This window comes from Seriola lalandi, unplaced genomic scaffold, assembly GCF_002814215.2.
Source record: "Seriola lalandi dorsalis isolate HSWRI2012SDOR001 ecotype SW California unplaced genomic scaffold, Sedor1 jcf7180002054816, whole genome shotgun sequence".
In the NCBI taxonomy this organism is placed as follows: Eukaryota; Metazoa; Chordata; class Actinopteri; order Carangiformes; family Carangidae; genus Seriola; species Seriola lalandi.
This window is the reverse complement of record NW_019525369.1, coordinates 395,429-415,969: the sequence shown is the minus strand read 5'-3', so window position 1 is coordinate 415,969 and position 20,541 is coordinate 395,429. Positions and strand designations below refer to the sequence as shown.

At 39.6% G+C, this 20,541-nt stretch overlaps 1 protein-coding gene across 4 annotated transcripts in view; it reads left to right on the top strand.

Annotated features, from left to right (window-relative positions):
• Window positions 1-20,541, top strand: part of esyt2a (extended synaptotagmin-like protein 2a) — a 56,052-nt gene that overhangs the window by 12,027 nt on the left and 23,484 nt on the right. For all 4 annotated transcript variants that reach the window (XM_023426194.2, XM_023426193.2, XM_023426190.2 and 1 more), the window contains exons 3-8: window positions 4,131-4,172; window positions 6,668-6,802; window positions 8,375-8,451; window positions 8,758-8,830; window positions 11,821-11,910; window positions 19,502-19,557. In XM_023426194.2, coding sequence (XP_023281962.1) covers window positions 4,131-4,172; window positions 6,668-6,802; window positions 8,375-8,451; window positions 8,758-8,830; window positions 11,821-11,910; window positions 19,502-19,557 — 473 coding nt within the window. The remainder of the gene's footprint in view (window positions 1-4,130; window positions 4,173-6,667; window positions 6,803-8,374; window positions 8,452-8,757; window positions 8,831-11,820; window positions 11,911-19,501; window positions 19,558-20,541) is intronic.

Sequence of the window (20,541 nt, the reverse complement as noted above, 5' to 3'; positions counted from 1 at the left end):
CCATGTTTGGCTGCAATCCGGTGACTTGGACCCTCTCAAGTTGGACCCAAGTTGGACATAGTGATAATAAATGATTCATCGTTTTGCTTTGTTGTACTCGTGGTGAGTTCCCACGAAATCATGGCTGACATGGTGATGTTGAGCCTGAGACTCCAGGCTCAAGTTAGCACATGTAATTGGATGAGATGGAATTTCTGATGGTGTTTTTGCTGCAAACCACATATCCGTAAGATTACACAGGCAAAGGCAAAGGAAGCACACTCTAAAGAAAACTAGTCGGTCTAATAATTTTTTTCCAGGCTTTTGGTCCATAGGAAAGAAAGAAAGAAAAATCTCAGTGAAATAAGCAGTTGTACAATAAAACAGAACTTCTGCAAGTTGAGTAATCATTAGTCAAATGATAATCACTTTCAATTCATAATCACTTATGCACTGAAAAACATTTAATGATTCCATGTTCTCAATTATTTTACATTAGAATTTGCTGTTTTTTGTGGTGTTTCATTAAGTTTTGGGCTCTTGATCAAACGTTTAATGATGTCACCTTGTGCTATTTTCTTATGTTTTATATTCGAAACAATTAATGGATTAAATTAATAATCAATTAAGATTAATCAAAGCTAATTGCAGAGAAATCACAGTGAAATGAATTCACGATGTTCATTGTTTTCCATTCATCCATGGTTACAGTCCAAATAGGAAGTGCGAATCAGGAAGGGCTGAATAATTCAGCCTGACTTTTCATGATGTAGTTTCACCAAAATATAAACAAGCTGTGTTTGCCATCTCCATGGCAACATTGATGATTTATTTGTTAAAGGACAAAGAGATACAGTATGAATCATCATCATCATCAGCAGATCATAATGTTCTCATCTAAAATCATAATTACATCAGCAATTTTTCATTAAATCTTTAAGAAAGGAAAACATTTGCATCTTTAAAATGAGTTCATGTTAGGTTTTCACCCTAAAACTCTTCGTCCCGAACCAGCTAACTGTCAATAAGATGTACTTTTGCAGGTTCGAGCTGAAGAACTTGTTGCTCTGACAACAATTCCAGATGAATTTAAACCTGAAAAATCCAGACTATTTTAATCTGGGTAACTCCAGACCGGGGACCATTCATGTGATACTTAAATATAAATGGGTCATTAGATAGTGTCATGCAAAATCCATCACCACGAGTTCAGAGCAACACTTTATTGTCGGTGTCATAAAAATAGTGATTGTAATTTTAACTTGAAGGAAAACACCACGTGACTCTGATGTCGTCATCAGCGTGAGCTTGTTTGTTTATGTCCACGTGGATTGTACAGTATGTGTTTCCTGGATGGTGTCATGTGTCACACTGAGCCACATGCGCTATGTTTGTGTGAGACAAAGTGACCTTGCATGCTCTGGAGAAGATACGTGCAGCATACTGTTGTGTAGCTGCACTAATTTTAATGTTTATCTCTCATGTGTAAGAAACGCTCTCTTTTTTTTTTTTTATGTTGTCATTAAAATGACTTTCACAACTATAGTAGTGTATTCCTGAGCATTGTAGCATTGTATAGTATGTTCATTTTAAAGAAAATGATACAATATTATGAAAATACACTCTGAAACCTGGCATTTAATGTGCACGTGAGTCTTACTACGATGTAAGTACATATTTTTTACTTTTATATGATGCATAGTTCTTCTGTTGTTGTTGAGACTCTGTATTGAGATCATTTTGGATTTGTTTATTACAACAATATGTGCTGTATAGCGGTTATCTGCTTTTTCATATTCCCAGAAAAGGACTTTGTTCTTTGGTCATTTGAATGTACATAAATGCAAAACACCTATATGAGGAAGCACACGCACACACACACACACACACACACACATACACACACACACACACACACACACACACACACAGACCGACTATTTATTTGTGTATGTACTCAGAGCTGAAAGCCTTCCTGGTCCTCCTGACCTCAGTCTGCATTTAAATGAATTGCATTTATGGTCCAAGTACTCATTCATGTGCATCTGCCCCGGGCTTAAGTGCTTGTGCAGAATCCTTCCAGTGTGTCAGTTATGTAACAGGTCTGTCACAGTCAACTCCCAGTCCTCCACAGCAGCTCTGACGCTGCTGCACTGACATCCTGTCAGACTGCATCCCACTGTGGTGTCGTACCGTCAGTCCTCTCAGGTAGTCAGCAGGAGCTCCATGGTTTGACAGAGAGCTATATCTGCACATAGTAAAACACACAGGAGTCATTCCATTCACGCCATTTTAGAGGCACGACTCTGGATGGTAATGTTGGTCTGTCAGTATAAACTGAAACATCTGTCATATATATTTGATGGACTAGGATGACATTTTGTGCAGACATTCATGGTCCCGAGAGAATGAACCCTAACGACTTTGGTGATCCGCTGACTTTTCCTGTAGCACCTTCATGATCTTGACATTTGTTGTTTTGAGTGAAATATCTATTATTGTTCAAATGCCTACTCTATTGGTTCACATGAATGGTGATCAGGGCTGCCACTAACGACTATTTGAACGATTGATCTATCGACAATATTTTTGCATAGTTGATTAATCTAAATGATTTATTTTCCAACAGAAAATCTAAATGACACTCTGGCATGATCAATACAAACATTTATTCAAGCAGCTAAAAAACAAAAAAGCTCTCCCTAGTAATGACAAGACAACACTTACAAATGAAGTAATGCTTCACATGTTTGTGACTGATCTCACTGTGCACCATAAAAAAATAATAATCACAAAATAGCACTGGTTAAACAGACTTGGGGATTTGAACTGTACTGGGCTCATCCTCCCAAAGTCAGACACTAACCAGCTGATTTTATCTTTATCTTATCTTATCCTTATCTCAGACTCGCAGAGCGACCATAAACGATAAATAGAAACTAGATGTATGGCGGTTAATAGTGACTGCACACCTGTTGACATTGTCGATTTTGGTGACTTATCACGGTGGCACTTGCTAGCGTAGCAACATTAAGGCTTAAAAAATAACCTATAATGCTGTAAAGTATTCTCCCCTTTGAAGAAAAGAATATCTGATGTAATGAACACGTAATCGCCTTGTCCTCAAAAATAAAATAAACTTCCACTTTTTTAAACCTACTTTCAAGAAAAATATTCTCATATGTTCACTTTAATACAGAATCCTTTCTCTTCAGAGCGATAGATAATTCTCAGCGTATGTTTTTCCGTTCACACGTCCTGAGAGCTGCACACAAATACTTGCAGTAGGTGCCATGTATTATAACAGTAGGACATCTCTGTATATTGTGGTGATGTGTTGTTGGTGAGGCTGTGTGGCCTCTGCCAAAGACAACTGGCATGAATAGAGGGAAAAGAGGAAGATAGATGATACAGTGTCAAAACAAAGGGTTTGCATTGTGTTTATCTGTAGTAATTAGGCTTTACAAAGATGCCTGGCGCACACACTCTGCTGTAATTGCAGACCTACAGTTTGCTGAATAATTAAATGCACACAGTGGAGCATGAGTTTTTATTCTCATTTCATTTCTGTAACAAATTTGTACCTTTTTATTGCTCTTAGCTGTAATAGAGGTTGATCTAATGTTTAGTCTTCGCTGATATAAATAGGGTGGACAAAATATTACATACATCTCTCAGTATGAGACAATATATTTCAACAGCACCACAAACTTTAGCCCCTAAATTGCTCATACAGTTGAATCAGCACCTCTTTAACACAGTTTTCAATAATAACTGAACATTATAATCCTCATGAAGTGAGGATTTGTTGCCGGACTGTTGTATTAGACTACATCAGGTGTAGCTATTAAACTGGCAATTGGGTGTATGTCATCTCAGCAAAAGAAAGGGATGATGTAATTAGGACAGAAACATATTTTTTGGCACATTACCGACTTCTGTAACCTGCAGGACCTCCAAACAGTAGTCACACAAGGCCGTCAGTCCACAAAGTAAATCACAGGAAAAAAGGTAGAAAGAAAGCAACTGAAATTTGACCTATGATCCATTTTTGCCCACCCTGAAAAAATCATGGAAAAATCTTGTGCATTGATGGGAATTCTGTATAAATTTAAATTGTGATTCTAACTCTTTCTGTCTTTTAATTCCAGGTCCATTATCCAGATGTGGAAAGAGTGGAGTGGCTGAATAAGGTACAAATACACACACACTCACTTCATCTCTCTATCCTCACCCACTAGTGTCCTCTATAGCACATCAGGTGCTGCTAGCCTCTCGGCTAGCACAGGCAGACAGGTAGTGTATATAAATAGGATCTGAATCTGGAGCTGTGATAGACCCTGACCCAGTGCCGCCACCTCCAGAGAGAGAGAGAGAGAGAGAGAGAGAGAGAGAGAGAGAGAGAGACAGAGAGAGAGAGAGAGAGAGAGAGAGAGAGAGAGAGAGAAAATCTGGCACCTTACTGGTAGTGTGGACACATACAGTAGAGTACTTCCAGTAAAACGTTAATGGACGGGGATGACCAGGAAAATAGCTTTTTAATATCCAAACCTGGCGTTATGATGTTCATGTTGTATTTTTCTTTTATGGTTGTTTACAGTTACAGAGAGTTTGATTTAAAGAGGCAAGAGGAAAGAATCTTCCAAAGCACAGAAACGTATGGAACCTCAGCTCTGCCAGAGGAATAAATAAAATAGTTAGGCATGAATGGAAAATGCCCTTATTTTGGTAGCCACAGTGAAAGTGAGACAGGAAAGTCAGGGAGAGAGAGAGGGGATTACTCGCAGCAAAGAGCCATAGGTCAGACCCGAACCTGGGCCGGCGAGGCCAGAACCAAGCTTTCCTGGCACGCCTTCCACCAGGTGAGCCACCAGGCCGCCCCCATGTGTTTTATATATAGACTCTGTAGTCGTTTACACAGGACTCTGGAGATGATGATGAGGGAGGAGTGAATGAGTGAGTGATTTTGGACGCAACCCATATTTCCTGAAAATTGACTGGTTGGCGGAGACATACAACCACAGGCGGTAATTCTAGTTTCCCCACAGTTGATGGACCACACCCCAAAAGTACAATGTCAGGTAATGATCAGCAGTGAGAACATTCCTGCATCTTCACTCACGCTCAAAGCTTTTTTCTGGGTCACTGAGCAGCAGACGAGAAGCTGAGGAGAGGGACGCTCTGAACTCAAAGCCCTCACAGAGCCAGTATGTGGCTGCGGTACTTTAAAAGATAAACAGATAATTCCATTATTTTTTTTTTTACCAATCTTAATTCCTAATCTGCAGCTGGAGGAACAGCATGTTATAAATATCTTGCTGATACGTAGTTACATTTATGACTTCAATTTAGATCTATAAAAGAAAATCCCTGTCTGTACAGTATCATCTGTCATCTTTGCAGATCCAGTGAAAACAAAGTCTGTCAGTTTGTAGATGTGAATATTGAACTGATTTGTTCATTGTTTCATTTACTGTCTCAGTAAATGAGACTGATGCTTTTTAAACTTGTGTATAAACAGCAGATTATATTGCTGTAAAATTTTCTGTGCGAAAGACAATATGGCTCAGCTTAAAAGCAGCAGTTCAGATACTTTAATGTGTTGCCATGGAAATAGTTATAGGCCAGTGCAAATATTGATATTTGAGAATTGAAAAACAATCTGATAATGATATATTGAGTTATTAACATTCATTAAAGAATTGTGACCAAGATATGTACTAAAATTGACATTTTAAAACTGAAAAATAAATGTTTCAGTGTTCTCTGCAGGTATTGAATTTAGTTTTATCATAAAAGGCCTAAAGTGTGTTTGAATTGCTGCTGATGTGTCAGGGTCCCCACGCTTCCTGGAAACCTGGAAAACAGTTGAGCAGTTTTCCCCTCATTTAAGAAACACATGGAAAATGAGAGAAAAGCAAGATGTCCTGGAAAACATTGTGTCGTCCTGTAAAATTCACTCTCCTATTTTCAGGGCAAAGTCATGTTCAGGATCACGTTGACGTTCAAATGGCAGGCTAGTTTAGTGCGTTAGACTGCACTCATTTAAACTCAGACTTCCACAGGTAGGAACATATTGGTGTATGATGTGATTCCTGTCTGTCACATGAGCGAGATCATCACTAAAAATGTCCTGGAAAAGTCCTGGAAAATCATCTCTTGAAAAGAGTGGAAACCCTGTGTGTGTTTATATATATATAAGAATAAAGGTTTTTGCCTATTTGCTGTAATGTTATAAAATACAGTGGGAAGACTTAATTTTGGCTGCTGGTTACTTGTGAAGTGCATTTGTCAATATCTTTTATACATTAAATAATTAGTTGCTTAACTGGAAGAAAAATCACCAGTGGAGTCACAAGTTAAACAAGAATATTCATAAGTTTTAACCCTAAATATTAGAAGAAGATATAATGATTATCATTTATCTGTCCAGTATTGATACAGCACACCGGTCTCTGCGTTGTTCTGCGTTGTTCAACCAAATCAGTTTGTTGCAACATAACTGTCTCCGAGCCCGCAGTAAAATCAGCTTTTTGCGGCAATGACAGGTGTGCATCAGCTGACAATGTTCCCCAGTAGGTGTGTCAAGTCATCTGGAAGAGGTTGTATTTTCAGCCAGACCATGTGATATTTTTCTAATTCTTTCTCCCCCCCCCCTCTCTTTCTGCATCTTTCCCTCCTCCCTCAGACGGTGAAGCAGATGTGGCCGTTCATCTGCCAGTTTGTTGACAAGCTGTTCAGAGAGACCATCGAGCCGGCGGTGAAGGGCGCCAACCCGCATCTCAGCTCCTTCTGCTTCACCAAGATTGACATGGGCGACAAGGTGACGAGACGACAACAAGCGTACTGCCAGTAAAGTAGTTTGAGTTAACACTGAATCGAAAGCTCAGAAACAAAACAACATAAGACAAGAAGACAAGAAGAAGAAGATAAAACTACTCCTGCCTTTATTAGTTGTGCTAGTTCCAGCTCTATTTTTGTATTAGAGCTAGTACGAGAAAACTAAGAAAATCGAACTAATAAATTGCAAGTTGATTCAGACTATGTATCAAAAAGGTTTTCCAGGGAATGCAAGGTACATATAATACTGTAAGACAAAGAGTCTACAGCTCTTTGTAATTTAAATTGTAAGGATATTTCCAAAAATGGTTAGTTGCTAAGTTTATTAAATACAAGCTCATTATATTTGAGTTTTTAGGGGGGAAAAAAGGAAATTATGTCGTAGGTAAGTGAGAAATATTCCATAAACACACATCAATATCCATCAGAGTTTCCTAGAAAAACTGCATTGGTCCTGGGACAGAGGCTGGTACCATTTATTTAAAGGTCCCATATTGTATAAAGGTAGATGTCCATGTGTTGTTTGATTATAGATCAGGTCTAGGTTCTATATTAATACTGTGAAAGTATCAAAGCCTCAGTCCACAGACAAATGCATACAGCCTGTATTCAGAAACTGAGCCTTAAAACCAGCCGTCAGGACTTTGTGATGTCACAACAAAGCAGTCACCGCTCTCAGCCATGCCCCAAGCACCACCCACCCAGACACACAACCCAATTTTGCAGGATTAGGTTTCTCTGAGTGTTTTCCTGAAATCTGCTATATTCTTATTAAATCACTCAGAAAACAATCAGAGAAGAGGCTCCGATCCTCTCTTCTGATTGGCTCACCAACCTGTTGTTACTAGAGCTCCAGAGAGAAGCCTGAGAGAGGAGATGTAAAACTACATTCAGGTGGTTTTTGGTTCTTAAAACCACAAATATATCTTCTAATGGATCAACACTTCAAATAAAACACAGGAAAAGAGGAAGATATGGAGCTTTATGAGGGAAAAGAAAAAGCCATTGTTAGGAGTAGATTAATCTGAAAGGTCTGCACCACTAAAGGAAACAATAAAAGAAGCTGTAATAGTCACTGTGATGGGCGATCTGGAAAAGAAGTCTCTGCTAGATTTCGAAATATGAAATGCTGTTGAATGATTAAGAAACAGTTTAGCAGCAATGGAAAGTGTTTAGTTTCACAAGTTGGGCTAAAACATGCACAATTACTCTGCTGCTCGTGGCTTCTTTCAAACTGTAGGTGTTTAGATCTTTTATTGGCATGTTTCTATTTTTGTCTGCTTTGTTGCTGCTGAACTTCCATGACTCGCATGAGCTGAATCTTCTATTTTCTATTACATTTTTTTGCCTGAGAACAAAAGCAGAAAAGTGAATCTGGAATTGGACCTGTTTCTTTCCTTTCTGACTTAAACCGCACACTGACCCAGATTTAGCTCACGTGTCAGAGCAGAGCTTTATATGTAGGTGATCTGGGAGGGTTAGTCCAGAGTCTGGGTCAGATATGAGAGAGATTTGCTCACCTGTACCTGTTTTTACCATATCTGTGTCTCTGCAGCCGCTCAGAGTGAACGGGGTGAAAGTTTACACAGAGAACGTGGACAAGAGGCAGGTCATCATGGACCTACAAATCAGGTAACAGTAAACCTCTGACCAAACCATCCCACAAACTCTTAGCTTAATAATGTAAATATTTTTCTTATTGTCAACAAATCCTCTAAAAAGACCACAACCCAGCTCCAATCCCACTGGATCCTACTGAGTTATTTAAATCTTTAAAAACAGAATATCAAATGTATCCATTTAGAAAAAAATAGTTTTTGCTGTTTCTCGCTCTTGATAGAAAAACATGAAACCAGGACTGTGCTGTGTAGCTACAGTTTTTCTTTCCCATCATGATGCGAATCCTCTAATTGCACTTTGTCTTGCTCTCTCTTTCAGTTTTGTCGGGAATACAGAGATCGACGTGGACATCAAGAAATACTACTGCAGGGCTGGAATCAAAAGCATACAGGTGTGAGAGTGGTGTGGATGTCAAAATGCCGTGTCGTGACGCAGTTTTGTCCAGAGTCATATAAAGCGAAATGATAGGTCATGTCTATGTCACTAGATTTACTGACAGATCTCTGCCATGTTGTTACCGTTTAGTTTAGTGCTGAATCATCAACAACCTTTGATAAATAATGGATCATTTAAGTCAGTTTCCAGCTTCTCAAATATTGGATTTGCTGCTTCGCTCTGGATATTTTTGGCTTTAGAGCCGTTGATGAGACAGTTTTTCTGACATTTTATACAATTAAAAGAAAATCGACAGATTAATTGATAATCAATCGGCGAACTTCACAGACAACATCCCTCTTATGTATGTAAATCAATCTTACTGTTTAAAAAAAAAAATGTATTTAGTTTTATAATTTAATAATCACATAATTACAAAAGGTTAGGATGAAGGGATCATAGATATATAGAAACATAAAAATAAATAATTCAAAAAATATGTATTATGGGTGCAACTAATGATTATGTTTCATATAGTCAATATTTCATAAATAATTATAATGAAATAAGTGCATATTATGTCATAAAATAGTGCAAGACCGTCAGTTACCAAAGGTAATGTCATCAGATTATTTATTTTGTCTGGCCAAAAGTCAGAGATTCAATATTAAAAATTAAATTTATAATGATGTAAAACAGATACTGATAATAAATCCCTCAGCACATTTTCATTGATTAAATATTTTATTGATAAATTTTCTTGATGAAGATATTCGCAAATCCAAATGTCTCAGGTGCAGGTGTGTCACGTTAAAACTTGACATAATCACATCCACCAAAACAAAATGAACCAAGTGTATTTAAATATATTAAGACAAAAAAAAAAAAGTGACAATAGTTTCAGACAGATGTGAGACTTTATTGATGGTAGCCCTCAGTCCTTCAACCACGACCGCCACATTAACCCGTGACCTCTCCAGAGACACTTTTACATAATGTGTTGACACAGGACTGATAAAGGCGACGTTATCCACTCAGCTGCTGGCAGAGGATCAGGCCATATTTGCTGTTCAGAGATCAGAGAGGGAGAGAAAGTGAGCAGGGAGAGGAGACGGAGGGAAGATTTACAGAGAGAAACGACTACATGTGCGATGCTGAGTCAATATTTGCCTTTGTGTATGGTTTAGGTTTTGCAGCTGCAGTCCCTGGGCTGTGTGTCAGGTGAAGGAATAAGTAGTTCAGATGCCAAAGACTTTAACTTAGAGCTTATCGTGAATGACGAGACATGCGGCTAGACGGTTCTTCTCTCAATGGCTGTCAGACTACATCAACTTTCTCGCAACGTCTGTTCCTGCAAAAAATAAAGCTCCATCCTCTGGTTAGACTAATTCCTCACACAGCATTATCTGCTGCACACGATTTACAAAGTGTCCGCCTTCAGGCAGGAGCGAGCCATGGGAGGGGAGTGAGGATAAACAAAAGGCTATCTGCAATCTTTCCATTGCACCCATTTTGATGAGCAAAATGCTGGTATTTGATTACTCAGAGCGATCTGCAACCAAATTTGGTGCTGCAGCCGGGCAGTCTACATATCTGAGGTTTGAGTCACTGCTTAATCCTCCTCCTCCATAGTAATGAAAAGCTCTGAGGGGGAAACATTCACTCACATAACATTTCTCAAAAATCAGCAGCTACAGCATGTCTGCAGTCACAGTTTAACATAGAAAAAAAATCATCTTTAACCCCCACCAGCTCTGCTGTATTTATCACTTTTTCATACGAGCATTGATGGTTAACTTAAGTCCAGATCTTAGCAGCTTTTCACAGTCTGATATTAGTGGATGCAGCCAAATGCTGCAGACTCTGGTCTTGTTCATGTGTTTCAAATTGCATAATGAAATGAGGGTGAAGTAAGATAAAGGAGGATATGTCATCAAATTAAAGACCAGACGAGCAACAGATGTAGGGCATAATGCTGAGATCAGACTGTACATTATCAGACCAGGGCTGGCATGATCCACCACGAACAGAAACCAGCGTCGTGTGCGACAGATGAGCGTTTTATTCTGTGTATCGTTGCGTAAGGTTGGAACATGCCTTTCCAGGCAGGGCACCCTTTTACACTCGTGTGTATTTACAAGTTTACAGGAGTCGGACCAATCAGCTCGATGCACAATTCTTGGTGAGATTTAGGGGTCGAGAGCTCTACTCTACCCACAGAGTCATTTATGGGTTTCATTCGAGAACCATAATTTCAGCCATAGTGGAAATGGAAGACGTCCTGTTTGGTGTCCAGGGCTGAAAATGGAAACTCGAATATCTACCCACATTCATAAATTCTGTTTTCTCTGTTTTCTTAATCTTTCATCAGATAGTTCCTGATTTAAATCCAGTTTTTACCACTTTAAGACTATTTTATGGAGGCAAATTTCTCGTACAGCTGCTTGTGTTTAAACAATATTTAACATTTGAGAAGTTTGGCTTCTTCTGATAAATTATGGACAGGGTTTTATGAAAAACATATGTTTCTGCTTCTCAAAGAAAAGGATCAAAAGGCACAGTGTGATACCAAAACTCAAACAATAGCGGCTCGACGAAGCCCATCTCTGACACGACTCCCATATTTTCTTACGTAGTTTGATAACATCCGTGACCATTCCTGTTCCCAAAAGTCTGTCTCAGGCCTCTCCTGCTGTTTGCATGGTCGTGCAGGTCATGGGAGATCTCACGTAACGACTCAGCTTGTAGTTTGACATGTGTGTTGGCCTCACTTTCACAGGAGGAAACAACGGCGCCATGATCGTGTAATCTTACATAGATGATAAAACACTTGAAAAACAGCAGGTACAACAGATGTGGATGAAATTTGGAGCTGTGTGAGGAAGACACAGACATCAGAATCATTGAAAATGAACGTGGCTAACGTTGGCAGCAGTTAGCAACACTAATAGGTAACTGACCTGTAATAATAACTGGTAATTATGTTTTTTTTTTTTTCTCGTCCAGCTTCATGGAGTGATGAGAGTGGTGATGGAGCCTCTGCTGGGGGACATGCCTCTGATCGGTGCCCTGTCAGTCTTTTTCCTCAAGAAACCAGTGAGTACCTTGACCTTTGACCTTTAACCTCATCCTCAGACTGCGGCTGGATCCTAAATGTTCTGAATGTTCACCCCCCCGGACTTACAAAGCCCTCAGGGACTTTTTACAAACAGAAAACGAAGAGCCTGCACATTTGTGTTTGTTGTGACTATCCTAGTTCTGCCTCCCTGGAGTTTTTAAGGGGTTGTGGGTTTCTTACTCAGGGGCACTTCAGCAGATGAGTTATGGGTGTTTTAATCGCCCAGATACACGGCTATGATTATGCTCTTTTTGCTGCAGCAGTAATGCCAGTAACATCCTCCCATCACTTACCTCCGACTGTTTGGTTTCTGAAGGAATATATCTCTGCTTCTTCTGTAAAGTTCTACCAAACACAGCGTCTTCCTGAACGCTGCCCAGCTTCACTCCTCCTTTATCAATGCATTCCTTCTCCTTGACTGCGGTCTTCCTTCCTCTCCCTAAACACATTTTATCTGCTAGATTCTGGCTTTGATAACCCGCACCCACAGGAAAAGAATCGCCATCAAAAGCCTCAAAAAGAGACGTGAAATTGTCCCTTCCCCTCCTGAAATGTATTCAGTCCGAAATTAGAAGAAGGAGGCGTCAATTAAAACAGCAGCAGTGATCTGTGGTGAAAATTTAAGCTTGTGGTTCTGACATGAACCAAAAAAAGTCTGGGCGGCTACGAGTGATTTTATCTTTTTTCTTCCATCATAAGCTGTTGAGCCAGTTGTGAAGATCTGAGGCAGGTTTCTGCACAGATGATGATGATATGATGATATGATATGATGTAAAATGAGAGAAAATTAGAATCAGAATCAAATTTTTTGCACAGAAATATTACCTCCTTTACTAGGTGTGGCCTGTTTGAGTCAGGAAACACTCTTTTAGTTCCTCTTTTACATATTGCGAATAACAAATATTTATCATTTTAATTTTGGTATGACTGACAGTTTCTTTGTTACGCACGGAGCATCAATTGATTATTAAATATACTTTTACTCTATCAATTATTCCTTTGCATCAGTGACCCCCTCCCCTCACATACAACAAAGCTGCATATTTTTCTTTGTTTGTGTAGAAACACTATTACATTATGTGCAGAGTGGAGTTACATTCAAGCTAGCTAGATAGAAAAATCATCACTATCAAAAAGTAAGTTGTTCATGTCACACATTGCGTGTTGGCTATTTCAGATGTCTGAGCGACATAATCTTTTGAACTTTGACTGGAACTTTTCAAAATAAAAGCTCTTAATGAGCTCAAAATAAAGCACTGCTGTATAAAAGAAAAACAAACTTTCTCACGCTTTTATTTTGTAGACAAAATTGCTATAGAGAAAGTGATTATGTGGGTAACTGTTGCTGCCATGACGACCTATTTTAGCACTAGGCGCCGCCCAGCTGACTACAGTGCAGCCCATGGCCTGAATATTAAATGTTTGTGTCTGTCATTCAGTCCGATACTAAAATAATCTGGTCAAAACATCACTTCTGTTACACTTGATATACCTCAGGCAGGTTTACTCGTACTAGGAAAGCTCTCAAACTGCCACGGTAGACACCAGTGTAAAAATGTAAAAGCTTTAACAAATACAGTAGATTAGAAATACAGTATGATCATATCAGTCTCCTCCCATACCGGGTGCATGTGGACAACAGCAAAACAAACATAGAGACCCTGCAAAAAGAAAGAATTCAGATTGAAGTTCGGAGACAATTCATTAGATTCATACAGGCTTAAAAGATGTGAAACAAAATTCAGCAATACTTTCTAAAGGGCTGTAAAGACATTACTGTTCAGCATGAACTGATAATCATACAGATATTCAGAAACCCTGTCCAGAGACAACCTGAATACTAACTCAGCTACTTGCAACAATAGACCAAGTGATCCACCGCAGCTGAACGTTACTGGTGTTCGGTTGGTTGTCGGTGGTGTTTCCCCATCCTGTTCCTCCCTGTGGTCTGGCTGTCGTGTTGTGGCAGGTCGCCTGGCTGCACGCCGACAGCTGTGTTCTGACACTGGCTCGTCAGGAAGTCGAAGTATTGGTGTCACTTACTATCAGACTGCTTTAGACAGAGAGACGAGAGTTAACCAGGCAATAAAGGCCTGGGTCAGAGAGGTCTGTGTTGTCTTTAAATTACAACCCAAATTGTATGTTTGAGGATTATTTTTATGGATAGCAATGGTCTACTTGTTGGTCCACCACTTTTTTCCAGACTGAAATATCTAGAATAACTATTTGATTTGACATGAAACTTTGTACGGACATTAATACACACAGTAAGGGATCGCAATGAGTTTGGTGAGCAGCTGACTTTTCCTTCAGAGCCACCGTGAGGTCGACATTTGTGGTTTTTAGTGAAATATCTCAAGAGCTACTCAACTCAAACTCAAATTCAAAATCCGTTACGAAACTAGATTTGTGTAAAAGCTTCAGAGCATACACAACACATAGTTGGAAAATCAAAAACAAACACAAAACAGAGTAGACAACAAACAGCTACAGCTTAGCTCGTGTAAAAATTATGAAATTTGGTACACACTTGCCTTCCAGGATGAATTATTAATAAGTTATTATACAGCTGAAGCAGGAATCTTAAGCATGCAGGAGTCTTAAAACCTGGAAATTAGTTACGTTTTTATCACCTCATGTTCCCTCATCCCGGAGGCTATGTGCTATATTTTACATTTTATTCAGCAACATAAAATACCTCAGTAAATACCCCAGTCGTGACTTTTTTTTTAAAGCTTTTATGTCTCTTAAAAAACGCTGGTTGCTAACAGGTGTCTGAGTGAGACTACAGAGGTTGTAGGGGACGTTAAACATCATCACGTTGAACATGAAAACCGATCTACTCACCAGTCCACCTTCACACCTCCTGTTTATACAAACTGTTACTAACTGTTACTGTAAGAGGAAAGACTTTTGTAGAAGAGGTCAGAGATAAATCAAACTACAAGTTGACGTTCAGTGGTCGTGACGTTGAAGTCATGTGACCACGGTGCAGTTGGTTTTTAAGCTAACATTTTACTTCTGCTGATTGTATTTAGGCTTCAAACATCATAAAGTGGTGCTCATTAGTCAAGATTATCCTGCTGAACAAAACATTTAAGTATCATAAACCTTTGTTTGTAGGAGTTTACTCTCTGCAATAATCCAAAATCCAGTGTAAAACTTCCAATGGCTTTTTGTAGAGGGAACCAGGGTGATGTGATACTAACACCCGGGTTGACCTATAAACATTTTCACTCTAATTCTTGATATTATCACTAATTAATAAAGATCAAACACACTGTTAATTCAGTATTAAATCTTAGTTAATGATATTTAGTAGCGACTGTCGTGAGTTTCTTTGCAGCTTTCATTGTCTTCCTGTGCCAGGCGGCAGAACGGCATTGTGGTCCACCGTGGTCTACATCTCGTGCGCTAACGAGGCCACAGAAAGACACACGCCCACTCCACTGTGCTACACACATACACACACGCATGCCAGCAGTCACATGCACACATATACTGTGCATGTAACTTGCCTGTGTGCATGCAGACTAACAAAGACATTGGAGGGGGTTTTGCACAGGGGTTAAAGGGGAAACTCCACTGATCTCACACACCATTATGAATTCACTGCTCATGGTTAGTTCAACTCCACAGACTGTGTTACAAAACAGACTTAGAAAAACATGGACGTCTAGCAGGAAGGAAGTATCTGACGTAAAGTGCAGGAGCCAGTGTTTTAGGAGCTTGACCCATACCAGGGACTAAAAGTCAGCAGATCTCTGTCTATGCTGCTCAGATTCTGACTTTTTTTATTTCTCCTTTGTAAGCCCCCCGTGTGTTTCCTGTTGATCTGACTGACAAAGGAAAGTTAGTTGATGTGTAAACATAAAGTTTGAGTCATGAGTTTTCAGACGGAGCAAACTCCGACCTGACTGATTTTACTGCTGACCTTATTTTATTAAAACCGTTACAGTAGTTCTGCCTGTTCCTTCCTGCTGAAGTTGTTTATGCCAGATTTTATATACCTCAGTGTAATGCTCAATAACTTCTCATGCACATATCACAGATTCATGGCTTCAATTGAAATTTAAACCAGACCTTTCTTCCTTAAAATCTGCTAATATTCCACATGTAGCTCGACGTTACAAAAGCAGACTGAGCAACTAAACGTCCACAGACCTTTAACTTTTAATTGTAGTCCACATAATAACCTGTCCAGATAAAAAATAATGTAAAAATATGTGTGTGAAGTTATTGACAAGACATGCAGGATTTTAAATTTGAGACAATTCTTGTTGAAAAAATAGTCTTGGATTTTAATATGTAATTGAATATCATGCATTTATAATAATAATATTTATGAACAAGCACCTGAAAAATAATAAATGTGTACATTTTATCCATTTAGGTTTTTACATGTAGTTATTTTGCCTTAATTTGATTCTCTCAGTACAATAATAATAATAATAAGATTTATTTACATAGTTGAACATAGTTACAGAGTGCTTTTAACGAGACAAGATAAAATTGAGGACGAACAATAAGAAATAAATGATGAAATAAACAGATTTAAAAACAGTTTAAAGGGAGGAGATGTAAGAGAAAAAGTGTGACAATGCGATACAGTGAAAATGAGATGGAACAATCTGAAATGATTAAATTAATCGATAAAAATAGGACAGTGACTTAATATGATAATAGATATTAGAATATATAATAATAGATTGAAGAAGTTAAAAGTAAATTCAGACCCCAGGCCCTGAGAAAACACACCTGTAACAATATGTCTTTAAGAGGGATTTAAAAGAGGCTAAAGAGCTCACCAGTCTAATCTGCTCCCCTCTGTCTTCAGCCGAGACTGTGAAATAGTTGACAGAGCTTTGGCCGAGGACCTCCAGAGCAGGACCTTTAAAGTCATCAGTAAAATCTTAAAATCAATTTTGCCATTTCTCATTTCTGCACATGTGCAGCTATTTCCTCACTTTTCCTCATCGCTCCTCGTTTGCTTCATCTGTAATAACTAACGGCTTCCAGTGACATTTTAAGCCTCTTTTATAACCTTTTTCAGCTTTGCAGTCATGCTTAATCTCAGACATACTGACACACACACACACACACACACAATCTTCCTCCCTCTGACTCTCACCCATACACAGAAACTTGTTCCTCACATTGTCAGTGATGTATTTAAAAACACAATCACACGACATCAGGTCGTTCCTTTAAGTGTAGATATATGTCAACCCTGACACCTGGCACCCCGCTCACACTCCTTTTATGGTCAGTGGGCTGGTGTTATTTTGAGCTGGGTGCCTTCCCAACGTGACTCTGGTGATTGTCTTATGAACTAAACTTTACAGTGTGTGTGTGTGTGTGTGTGTGTGTGTGATGTCCGAACACTGAGCAACAGTGGCTCCACATCTGCCGCAGGAGCACACCGCAGGCTGAGGCTTCGGGAAGCAGACACTCCTGCTCCTCGGTCGTGACTGATTTGTTTACTCTGTGAAAATCAATTCAGCCTGATTATCAGGACAAAGAACCTTCCAGTCTCATCCTGTCTCACTCAGGCCTGATAGTCACTGGTTTTCTGCCTCCATGCATCGACAGAAAGACGCCGCTGCTACTACTGCAGACTCGGATGCTGCTGATGCTTACAGTATGCTAATGCAGCTGATTTTACCACCGCTTAAACTGTCCGCTACGACGAGTGTCAGTGATATGGAGACTAATGCAAAATCAAGTTTATGTTTACAGCAATGTTTCACTGCTGTGCATTACATTTTTTTAAAACTCTTCCAACTCTAATAAGATAAAAAACCCTCAGTTATTCAGTTTGGCAGAAGTTGTTCCAGCTACTCCTGTAATTTGGGTCTGAAATGAATGACTGAATGAATTACTTTCTTTCTTTTTATTATGTATATTTTTGGGGGCTTTTTATGCCTTTATTGGATAGCACAGTAGAGAGAGACAGGAAATGGGGAGGCAGAGAGAGGGGCAGTAAAGGGCCGTCCGATGCGGGATTCGAACCGGGGTCGACTGCGGCGAGGACTGTAGCCTCTACACATGGGGCGCCTGCTCCTTTCTCTATGAAAAAAAGCATGAAAAGCAGAATGTCACCAAAGCTCAACTTCAGCTCATCAGATGTGCATAAAGAGAGGAAACTAGTGTGTGATGTCATCTCAGACGTGTTTCTGCACAGACAAATTAGCATTTCCACATCAGAATGAAAAATGAAAAAAAGCTTCCACAGCTGCTATTAAGACGACGACTACTGCTCCATCACCACTGTCGCTACTGCATACTGCTACTGCACTGCCTTCATCATTCATGCCCCTACTAGTTTTACTCCTGCTACTGTTACTACTGCTACTACTACTCCTGTTCTAGCTCTGCTGTTGTTTGGGCTCGATTGAGAGATAGATAGATAGATAGATAGATAGATAGATAGATAGATAGATAGATAGATAGATAGATGTAAATGTATCCCCTAGGGGGGAAATTCATGGCCGAGCGATATGCAGGGAAAAAAATCATAGTGCGATTATTTTGGCAGATATTGCGATTATGAGTCACGATTTCAGTTGGAACGGTCATCTTTACATTTTATTTTGACAGAAGAAAATTTAAAATGATGATGATGATGTGATTTTTGTTGAGTGTTATACCAAACAAACATGTTCCTTTACGTGTGGAGAATATGATTTGTAAAGGCCGGGGCGTCTCTGTAGCACCCCAACGCTTTATGGTGCTGACAGCCGCAGTATGCATGATGTTCAGAGTATGTGCGCTGTGATTCAGTCTAGTTAATTACACAATCCGGTTCCTCAGGTAACCTACTTTAATGTTCAAGTCTATAAGCCTTGTAACCGGGATAAAACCAGGCTAAGGTCCCGTTCTGAACATGAGAATGCTGGTTTACATACCTTTGTGATTCCTTTGAGAGGCGTGTGAGGAGAACATGTTACCGCCTGCAGTGTTGGGGTTTCATCATCTGTGCACAAAGTGATGAAAATGTGCACATAATTCAGGGCAGCTTGTACAATGAATGAAAACATTGGGAAGAGCAGCACCTCCTATGAGGATTAGCACTATATCCTCACATATGTGCAGTCTGTCCTTTCTGTGCTAGAACAATAAAATCAGGCTCCACTGAAGGAGAACTAGCAGTTAAACCCACGCTGCCTAATCCAAGAACAGTGTTCATTGTTCGTGTTGCCTCTGCTGCCTCTGCTGCCTCTTACATCGCTCATTGTTTGTGATAATGTTGCTGTTGGATTTTGCAACATTGAGAAACAGCTTTTCCCTTTAGTTTAGTCACATCAAGGAGCTAAACTGAGTCAAATTAGAGCACGGACCCACATCTGATAAGAGTTTTGCTTTTAGATGTTTAAGAACAGGAAGTGTTTGAAACCCATGACCAGAAGAGTCATTGTGTTACTTATGGATGGAAATAAAGTGGAACCCCCTCAAGGACCCCTGGACCTCACTTTGAGAACCACAGTGTTAGAGCATGAGTCAGCTTCCCTGGTGCTTTTGGATTTTTTTTTTCCTAGTCTAAATTATATTATTTCCTGTGTCTTTCAGTTGCTGGACATCAATTGGACAGGACTCACAAACATGCTGGACATCCCTGGTGTCAAGTAAGTACCTGTGTGTGTGTGTGTGCGTGTGTGTGTGTGTGTGTGTATTTTTCTCTTAAAGTAATCTATTTCCTTTTGCATGTCTGTGTGTTGTTTGTTGTTGTTGTTGTCTGTGCATCCACTGGTTTTAATTAGAATTAATCAGTTTATTACACACGCAGGCAAACACTCTCACACACACACACACACACACACACACACACACAGATTCCTTTGATAATTATGACCAGGTGGCTTCACACAGTTCCTCAGGGAGCTGGTCATTAGAGAGGGCAGCTGTGGTGTCTGTCTGTCTGTCTGTCTGTCTGTCTGTCTGTCTGTCTGTCTGTCTGTCTGTCTGTCTGTCTGTCTGTCTGTCTGTCTGTCTGTCTGTGTGTGTGTGTGTCAGAGACATGATGTCATGACTGCGTCCATTTTGTCTTCATGTGGACGTGCTGCTCTCACACTGTGTACATCTACTGTGTGGTTCACAGTTGACTAAAATACAGTGTTTGCACAGCACACACAAACACACACACACACACACACACACACACACACAAACACACACACACACACGCACAGACACACGCACATACTACTTATAATTATAAAGACACAAGTTTAAGGGAGGTTGTTGCCTCCTCTTACCTTCAACCTCTGACCGCGCTGCAGAGGTCAGAGGTCACTGTCTAATTCAATATTTATTTTCTCATCTGTCATAAGGAGAATAAGAGAATAGAAAACTTCACCCTCACAGTAGACGAGATGAAAACATTATTATGTCTCAGATCCACAGGCTGTAACTGAAACACTGGGAACATTACTGGAGCTTGAAATGACTTGAGAGTGTACAAATTCAAATTCCTCATTCAAATGACACAGAGCGGCTCTACATATTTCTCTGTGTGACTTACACACAGACACACCTCACATTATTACATTCCTCTTCTTTCATTTCTCCTAAACCACCCTCCTGAAATACTTCTACCTGCTGAGTTTGCA